Genomic DNA, 9,721 nt, shown 5'->3' with positions numbered 1-9,721 from the left:
GTTGTTTGGACTGTAACTCATGAAAGGTGGAGGAACTTTCGTAGCTGCTTTAGTGCCGTGCTTAAACCCTGAATTTGGGATGTGGAAGGCAGCAGAGAGAATGGGCAGTGCTGAATGCCTGCAGTAAGCAGAAGCACCGGGATGTGAATGGAGATGCCTGCCCTGACAGGGAGCTCTGCACAAGTTCTGCTCCCATCAGAAGCGAGGAGAGCAAAGGCTGGGTGTGCTCTGCGCTGTATCTCCGTGGCACACGCAGGTGATTGCAGCAGGCAGGGCGGGTGTGGCGCTGCTTTCTGTGTCCCCGGGCTGCCCCGTGGGGACACGACCTGGTGTGGAAGCTGGGATGAACCGGGGAAGGGTCTGGAGGGACCACAGGAGGGAGAGGCTGAGGGCACCTGGCTGGTTTCACCTTTGGGGTCTGCAGCTTCCTCTCAGAGCGCTGATCTCTCTGATCAGGGACAGGCTGGAGCTGTGCCAGCGGAGATTTAGGGTGGAAATCGGGAAAAGAGGGTGCTGGGCACTGCCCAGGCTCCCCAGGGAATGGGCACGGCCCCAAGAGCTCCAGGAGCGTTGGGACGCTGCTCCGAGGCACAGGGTGGGATTGTGGGGGAGCAGGAGCTGGGCTCGTGATCCTGGCAGATCCCTTCCAGCTCAGGGCACCCCAGGACGCAGCAGGGATGGCAGGGATGTGGGGATTCCCAGGGATGTGCGGGTTCCCCGGGATGTGCCCCTTCCCAGGGACATGCTCCTTCCCCTGGATGTGCCCCTTCCCCAGGATGTGCGGGTTCCCCAGGATGCGCCCCTTCCCAGGGATGCAGGGATCCCCAGGGATGTGCCCCTTCCCAAGGATGCTCTGCGGTGCCGCGGGTCGCCTTTCCTGCCATCCTGCCGCCCCTATTGCCTCCTCCCGTCCCTTCTGCTCCTCCTCCCCATCCCCATCCCTGCCGTTCCTCCTCCTCCTCCTCCTCCCCATCCCCATCCCTGCCGTCCCGCCTCCTCCTCCTCCTCCTCCTCCTCCTCCTCCCCATCCCCATCCCCATCCCCATCCCTGCCGTCCCTCCTCCTCCCCATCCCCATCCCTGCGGTCCCTCCTCCTCCTCCTCCCCATCCCCATCCCTGCGGTCCCTCCTCCTCCTCCTCCCCATCCCCATCCCTGCGGTCCCTCCTCCCGGCCGCCAGGTGCCCCTCGGCCGCCGCCGCTCGCTCCGTGATCCGGGGCGGCTCCGGCAGCGCGGCCCGGCAGGTGGGTGCTGGGGAAGGGTCCTGCCCCTGTCCCCGTCCCTGTCCCCGTGCCCGTCCCCGTCCGTGTGCGAGGGGCCGGGGCCGCTGCGTCCCGCGGGGTGCGGAGGATGGGCCGGGAGTGCGCAGGCGGTGCCCCGGGGCTGCGCTGCTGCTCTGGGTACGGTCCGTGAGCTCCTCCATCTTCCCGCCTGGACTAAAAGGAAATGGGGATAACGGGATAACGGTGCTGTGCTGGAGGTGCCCGTACGGGTTTTAATCGTTTGCGGGGTGTTCTGCACACCGGGTTTTTAGGCATGTGTGTTTATTGTAGAGGCTGCTTTCATTCAGGGCCTCATTGCTACCGGTGATACAAATTATAATATAGATAGATATATAGATAATATAATATAGATAGACATATAGATAATAGATATTAGATACATAGATAATATAGATATTATAGAATAGATATAGTATAATTATATATTATATATATAATTATATATATCTATATTATCAATTATAATGTAGATAGACATTAGAAATTAAATACATAGATATATAGATAATATAGTTATTATATAATTGATATAGCAAAATTATAATTATATATAAATTATATCTTTCTATCTATATTTTAAATTATAATATAGATAGATACATAGATAATAGATATTAGATACATAGGTGATATAGATATATAATAGACATAGTATAATTATATGTTATATATAATTATATATGTACCTATCTATATTATAAATTATACATAGATACATAGATAATAGATACACAGATAATAAAGATATTATATAACAGATATAGTATATCTATTACAACATAATAGATATTATAGATAGTATCACATATATTATTATGTATAGATACATAATAATATGTGAGATAATACAAAATAATATATAGGGAAATACATGATTTTAAATGTGATTGCATGTTATTTATTGTTAATTTATTGCTTATATGTATCGTATATAGAACTATTTGTTATTTATTATATAGGGTTATTTTTATTTATTATATAGGATTATTTGTTATTTATTGTTCCGTAATTATTGCTGCTTTGTAAATTATATTGGCCTTCCTAGTGTCAATCCCTTTTGTCACATCAGAATTCTCCCTTCCTTATCTGCTCTGGACCTGGAGCAGCAGGGATGTGAATGGAAATGCCTGCTCAGAGCAGTTAATCCCATCCCTGTTTCATCTCCCCATGTTCCCAAGGCCCATTAAAACATGATGGTTTTGTTTACCCAGCCTGCAGTCATGCCTGGGAATGCTCCAACAGGCCAAACAGGAAGGTTGGGCTCTGCAGCTCTGACTCCTCGTCCCGTGCAGTCCCTCTGGTGCTCCCCAGAGCTGGGCAGCAGTACCAGGGCAGCTTTGGCACAACTGGAACCTCCTGTATCCCAAAGGCTGACTCAGCTGCACTGCCCTGACTGCTCATTTCATGGGAAGGCATTATATGAACACATTTCATGGGAGGGCATTGTATGAAAGAGGTGTAGAATAAAGTAATGTGTGTTTGGAAACTCCTGGAAACAACTGGAACCTCCTGTATCCCAAAGGCTGACTCAGCTGCACTGCCCTGACTGCTCATTTAATGGGAAGGCTTTATATGAACACATTTCATGGGAAGGCATTGTATGAACGAGGTGTAGAATAGAGTAATGTCTATTTGGAGAATTTCAGCAACATCCACAAGTGTTTATGTGCTGTAGTTTTGTTCTGGCAATTTCTCTTTTGTTTGTTTGAGAGATTATTGCAGTGTGTGTGAGGGAAGATGTACAAAAGAAACACTGCTGAAAAAAGAAATATTTATAGGCATAGATTCTTATTCTTTTGCATCCAAAAGATTTGGAGGTTTTGGTGCCAGTAAGGATGAAATGAAGCCTGTAGTGAGGAGAATAAAGTGCTTTTCACACAGAGAAAATCTGCCAGGAGCAAGCAGCCCCACCAGGAGCAGCTCTGCACGCTTGGGGCTGGGATGGTTACGGAGCAAAGCTGACACTGGCACAGGCTCGACCTCCTGCTCACTTTGTCCTTCTGATCCCTCGTGTCCTGCTCTTCCCAGGCCAGGATGCTGTTCCCGCTGCCCCTGCGTGCAGCCTGCAGCCTGCTGGCCTGGTTCTGCCTCTACAAGTGGTTCTGCCACCGCTACCGGCACCGCAACCTCGAGTGGAGCTGCAGGCTGGTCACCCTGACCCACGGCATCCTGGCCACCTGCCTGTCTGCCTACATCGGCTTCATCGATGGCCCCTGGCCCCTGAGCCACCCAGGTGAGTGAGGAAATCCACGACCCCACCTCCCCTGGGCTTCTCCTCAGTCCCCAGCCTGCTTGAGGGATGGTGCTTGCCCTGATATCTCAGCTGCTTTGTGGTGGAATGGAGAGCCTGGTACTGTATTTCGCTGTGCTAATGTTCCTCACTCGGGGTCACCGAATGTGGAATTTGCAGGCAACCCTGACAAGGGAAGAGATAAGAATCTTGAGTCCATGTTTCAGAAGGCTGATTTATTATTTTATGGTATATATTATATTAAAAGAAAATTATATACTAAGAATATACTAAAAGAAAAGAGAAAGGAGACATCAGAAGGCTGGCAAGGACAGGAATGGAATGATAATAAAATCTTGTGACTGACCAGAGAGTCCGAGACAGCCGGACTGTGATTGGCCATTAATTAGAAACAACCACATGAGAACAATCCCAGATGCACCTGTTGCATTCCACAGCAGCAGAGAACCATTGTTTGCATTTTGTTCCTGAGGCCTCTCAGCTTCTCAGGAGGAAAAATCCTAAGGAAAGGATTTTCTATAAAAGATGTCTGCGACACACCTCCACGCTTTAAATCTCTATTTTTACCTTTCAGGGTCACCCAACACAACCCTTCAGGTGCACGGGCTGTGCCTTAGCTTGGGCTACTTCATTTTCGACCTGTGCTGGTGCGTGTACTTCCAGACAGAGGGTGCCCTGATGCTGGCCCACCACCTGGTCAGCATCGTGGGCATCGCCGCCTCCTTGGCCCTGGGCGAGTCGGCCGGCGACGTCAACGCCGTCATCTTCGGCAGCGAGATCACCAACCCCCTGCTGCAGGCCCGCTGGTTCCTCAAGGAGCTGGGTCGCTACCACACCTTCACGGGCGACCTGGTGGATTTCCTCTTCGTGGTGCTCTTCACGGGCGTGCGCATCGGCGTGGGGGCCTGGCTGATGTACTGCGAGCTGGCCTCGCCCCGGCCCCGCTGGTACATCAAGCTGGGAGGGGTCGTCATGTACGTGGTGTCCTGGGTGTTCATGGTCAGCATCTGCCGCTTCGCCAGGAGGAAGAGCATCAGCAAGTACCAGGCCTGGAGGAGCCGCAGGAGCCGCGAGCTGGGCTGGAAAAGCAACGGGCACCTCAAAGGCCACTGATGGAGGCTGAGCAGAGAATTCCTCGAGTTCACGGGCTGGCAAGGAGGGGATCGTGCCTGAAATGCTGCTGGAGGGAGAGGAGCCAACGCACGTTAGCAGCTCTGGAGCCAAATTTATCCCTGGCCTAACTCCACTGAAATCCATGGAGCTATGCCATGGATTCACTGGGCAGAGGCTGGCACGGTGTGCACAGCCTGAATGAGGAGGGAAAGAAGGGCTAATTTATAGACTAACCATGGCTAGTCCAGCAGCACAGGTGTAAATAGTGATGAGGAGGGAAAGAAGGGCTAATTTATAGACTAACCATGGCTAGCCCAGCAGCACAGGTGTGAATAGTGATGAGGAGGGAAAGAAGGGCTAATTTAATAGACTAAACATGCCTAGTCCAGCAGTGCAGGTGTGTGGCCAGCTCCTTCAAGATCTTGGAAGAGAAGAGGAGGTAACACGAGGTCTCCATGTCCTGTGCAGTCTAGGCAGCTGGAGTGACTCTCCATGCTGGTGGAAGAAGTGTTCTAGTGTTGCATCCAAGCTGGGATTCCTGGCTCTTCCACTGCCTCGTTGGTGTGCACAGCCTGAATGAGGAGGGAAAGAAGGGCTAATTTATAGAATAACCATGGCTGGTCCAGCAGTGCAGGTGTAAATAGTGATGTGGAGGGAAAGAAGGGCTAATTTACAGACTAACCATGGCTAGTCCAGCAGTGCAGGTGTAAATAGTGATGTGTAGCCAGCTCCTTCAGGATCTTGGAAGAGAGGAGGAGGTAATGCTAGGTCTCCATGTCCTAGAGTGGCTCTCCATGCTGGTGGAAGAAGTGTTCCAGTGTTGCATCCAAGCTGGGATTCCTGGCTCTTCCTCGTTGTGTGACCTTGGGCAAGTCTCACAGCTGGAACTCTGTGCCTCATTCCCCCTCTGTGACCTGGGGGAGATGGAGCTGCTCCATCTGTTATGCACTTTCAGATTTTTACTCGAGAGGTGCTATATGAAAAAGTGATGGTTGTTATCTGCACTTGGTTCATCATTCCCGTGTTTCCCTTGGGAGAAATGACTTTGGTGGTCGAGCTAGAGCGAGACTCTAGGAAAATCAGTATTTTAGGTAGGTTGTTGTTTCCTACCCTTTCTAACTCCTTTTAATAACTTATTCATTAACATATTGATAACTTATTTTCTGTAGTGTCCAAAACCTAGCTCTAATCAGCACTGCCTAATTACAGGACTAGGTGCTCTGTGAATACGCCCAAAGACACAGACCCAGAAGGGAAAATTTTTCCTAACTTTTCCCTCTTCCCTGACTGTTAAAACTCCCCTACAAACACTGCTTTTAGCTCCTTGGGTAACCAGCACACTCCACTTTGAGAAGCCCCATCAGGATTTGCTAGTCAGGGGTTTTCTTGCTGATGAGCCAAACCCTGATTTTGTCTCCTGAACACCAAAATTCCCTCTGCTGTGCCCCAAATCCAAACTGGGATTTCTGGTTGCCCAGAATCTGCCCTGTGGAAGCCACAGACTGACCTGGGCTCTCCTTCATCTGAATTGATGCCTTGACCCCTGGGCTTTGATTTCCCTCTGACTGGGTCTGAGTCACTTTATAAAAGTGAACATTTAAAGGGTCAGAGAGATTTATTTTACAGCTTAACAATTAAAGAAGTGAGAGGTCCAGAATCTGGTCTTTTTTAAGCAAAAATAAACCTGACTGGGAGAAAAATAAGCAATACTTATCCAGTCCCATTTGTAGGGAAAAGCCATGCCCAGCTGGCAGCTTCTGGAGTTTATTTCATTGCATGTCCTTAAGCTGTTCCTTTGTTTTTGCTGCAATTTTGAGCATTTCCTTCGAGCCTCCAGTGCAGCTCAGGTGCCCCCTTTTGCTTGAGCCTTGCTTGCTGCAGCCAAAGACCTGAAGAAGCCCCAAAAAAACCCTTCAGATGAGCAGAGCCAGCTGATGAGCTGGTCCTGGAGAGGAAACTTGACCCATCCAGCACTCTCAAGCCTTGAAGGGAGACCAGAAGGGCTGGTTGGGGCTTGATGGTTCTTTTTCCCAGCTCTGCTGCTCTGTTGAGCACATCCAGGAGCCTTTTTGCCTCAACTTAACCCACTTTGGGAAGTGGGTGCAGTCTTACTACCTCATAGGGTGTTTCCATTTAGCACCAAGCCACCTTTGATGGCTTCTGGGTGCTTTGTGTCCGGGCTGTGCTGTATAAAAGTTGCTTTGAGTGCAGCAGCTTCCTGCTGTGAGCCACCAGCAGCGCTTTGTCACCTGAGCTGGGCACTTCCCAACATCCCAAAAGCAGGAGTGAGGTGTTTGGCAAAGGTGCTCCAGGGCAGGAGTCATAGGGAGTGAGCTGGACGTGCTCATAAAGGTCAGCTTGGTGCTGCTGCATCCTCACAGGGAGCCCAAGCTGAGGAAAAGGGGTTTGCTGCCTTTTCCCTGGTCAGGATTGCAGGAATCTGGAGCCAGAAGGGTCTCAGCCACTGGCCTGAGCAGGGAATGAGGGCTTGCAGCAGCAGCTCCTGCAGAAATGCAGGTGAGAACAGGTCCTGGAGGTGAGAACAGGTCCTGGAGGTGAGAACAGGCTGCTCCATGCTACTCCTTGCTGCTGAGCTGCCCACCATGAAGAGTTTCCACCACCCTGGGGGTTTGGGCTCTGAGCTTTGCTGAGGGTTGGGGTGCAGCTTTATGGGGTTTGCAGCTTTATGGGGTTCCAGCCCTTACCTGCCCAGGTGGATGAGGATGGCAGTGACTGCAGTGTCTGTCAATCATTTGTTTGAAGAGATTTTGAAATATAATGGTTTGAGTTTGAGAAACCAGAAGAGGTTTCCCCCCCTTTTCTGAACAGGGGGGAAACTCGGTTGGAAGAAGGAGAGCACTGCTCAGCTCTGAGGCTTTAGAAAGCAAACAAGAAAACAAAAGGACACTTAGAAATGGCTTTATGAGGCACAGCAAGGCCTCACAGCCCATTTAGTGGGCTCCAGCATAGATTTACAGACCCAAAAGTACAAATTCCAAGCTGTGGAGCACAGGGTGGGACCTGTCCTCAGGCTAGTCCATAGTGGCTAGAGCAAACTGTGAGAGGAAACTGCAGAACTAGTGTGAAATAATAACTTGTGTCTGAATTACTGTGTAATAGCAACTAATGTTCCACCAGTGTATGGTGTAGATGCTTTGTATTATGTTTTATAAAAATAAAGATTATTTCATTATATGAGGAATTGGGTTTCTCTGTTTGGGCGCTGCTCTTAAGTCACAGGTTGCACTTGATGGTTCTGGAGGGCTTTTCAGGAAAATCTTTTCAACTTGAATCTTTTTCAACCTCAAAGCTTCGGTGGTTCAGTAGGATGAAACAAAAACATTCCCTTTGTTTTCCATGTCCTGGATGGCACAGGAGAGGATTCTCCTGTGTTTCCACACCGTGAGCTCTTCCCAACCATAAATTAATATCATTGCCTAGGAAAGCCCTGTGCTGGTGTGTTGGTAAACAGCCTCTCTGCTTGCTGGTGGCCAGAGATCCAGCACACCAAAAGTCTTGGCTTCTATAAATAGTTAAGCCAATTTAGTTGTTTGCATGTAACCCTTAAGTCCAGCTTAAAACCCTCCAGCGCTGGGGAGCAGCTGCTGAGCAGCACAGAGCCCTCTGGAGATGTTTTCTGTTTACAGAGCCCAGCCTGGGGCGTCTCAGAGCCTGCAAGAATTTGTGCTGGGACTTGGTTGAACCTCTGAGAAAGCTCCAGAAGCAGAGGAGAAAGTACAGCAGAGTTCTGGAGCTTTGCTTCAGAGCTGCAAGTGTCTCACAGGTCTGGTGTCTTCAGAAGTGACAAGATCTGGAGTGGTCACACAAGATTGTCAGTGGTCAGCTTTGCTTTGTCTGTGGAAAGTGAAATCTGCCCCTCTACACCCAATTAATTTCATTTTTTATCATCCTTTTATTTCTTTACAGCCAACTCTGCTTCCTGCCTTTTGCTTCTCCTGCTGGCCCTGCAGTTGAGCTCTGTAAAATTAACCTCCCCTGTCAGCCCTCTGCCCTCTCTTTGTAGATGAACTCCCTATTTGTACTAGGAAAAATTGAATTTTTTTGATACTCACAGCTTTATTCCCTTGCAGCAGTAGTCCAGGCAATGATGTAAAAGCAGCATTTTAGGTCTTTGAAATCTGTTATGACATTAATACCACGGGGTTTGCCATGTCCAGAGAAGTCAATGCCCTGTTTGCCTCAAATTCCAGGGGCAGCTTGGCAGCTGATAAGTCAACAATGGAAAAGATCCTTAGAAAATTACTAAAAGAAGGAATATAACAGATCAACGTACATGGAAAAGCTTCTGTAAAGTAATAAAGGTTTGCAGGTAGATAATTCTGCATGGGAAGAAGGAAGTTTCAGCTTCTGCAGCTTCTCAAGTGCTACAGAACACAGATTTTCAGCAGTGCTTGTGTTGTGATGTTTGAACTGTGTCTTGTGTTAGAATGAGATCTGTCCTGTGCCACAGTCCTCAAAGGTGAAGAGAAATTATATTCTCTATTTCTTCAGATTTTACCTCTTTCTTTTTCACCCCCCTGCCTCCAGCCAGAGATGGAGAAAGAGAAGGAAACTCAGATTCCTCTGTCCTCGCTGCCTTCCTTATGCTGATGTGAAATGAAAGCTCAGTGCTATAAAAATGCTGACTGCCCCGTGGATTATCCAGGTTTAGGGACTGTAATAAGCTGTCACTCCAGAAGCTTTGCTAGATTAGGCTCTCTGTGTCTCAAATCAGCAAAGCCTTGTGTCCCACGACCAACCCTGGGTGTATTTCCAGCATTTCCAGAGTTCAGGATTGCAGGGAGAAAAATCTGGTGCCCATTTTAAGGTAGGAGATGAAAAAAGGCTTGGAAATTGCACAGAAATGTGGAGCACAGCACCGATTTATTTGGGTTTTCTGGGATCAGGTCCTGTGTTCCTTAGGAGTCACAAATTTCTAGGCACATTTGGGAAATGAGTTTGGGAATGGTTTCCCCTGTGCTTTTCCCCTCCAAGGTGCAAAGGTTTGGCAGTTGGCTCCCAAAAGCAGCAGAAAAACAGGAGCTGGCTGAGCAATTTGTAGTGAGCATAAATAA

General features: G+C 48.9%; 1 protein-coding gene across 2 annotated transcripts; it reads left to right on the top strand.

Annotated features, from left to right (window-relative positions):
* The first annotated feature begins 1,150 nt into the window (after positions 1 to 1,150).
* Positions 1,151 to 7,839, top strand: LOC139600938 (TLC domain-containing protein 5-like). 2 transcript variants are annotated; one of them, XM_071449536.1, is made up of 3 exons: positions 1,151 to 1,243; positions 3,311 to 3,515; positions 4,108 to 7,839. In XM_071449536.1, the coding sequence occupies exons 2-3, from the start codon at positions 3,317 to 3,319 to the stop codon at positions 4,644 to 4,646; spliced, it is 738 nt and encodes a 245-aa protein (XP_071305637.1). In that variant the 5' UTR covers positions 1,151 to 1,243; positions 3,311 to 3,316; the 3' UTR covers positions 4,647 to 7,839. The 2 variants fall into 2 exon arrangements, with proteins under 2 accessions (XP_071305637.1, XP_071305638.1); XM_071449537.1 differs by lacking the exon at positions 1,151 to 1,243 and adding an exon at positions 1,265 to 1,399.
* Positions 7,840 to 9,721: the final 1,882 nt, after the last annotated feature.

The sequence above is a fragment of the Agelaius tricolor genome, unplaced genomic scaffold (genome assembly GCF_023055355.1).
Source record: "Agelaius tricolor isolate 1412-34295 unplaced genomic scaffold, bAgeTri1.0.p SCAF_29, whole genome shotgun sequence".
NCBI classification, from domain to species: domain Eukaryota; kingdom Metazoa; phylum Chordata; class Aves; order Passeriformes; family Icteridae; genus Agelaius; species Agelaius tricolor.
The sequence above is the reverse complement of the archived record's forward strand: the minus strand, read 5'-3'. Positions and strand labels throughout refer to the sequence as shown.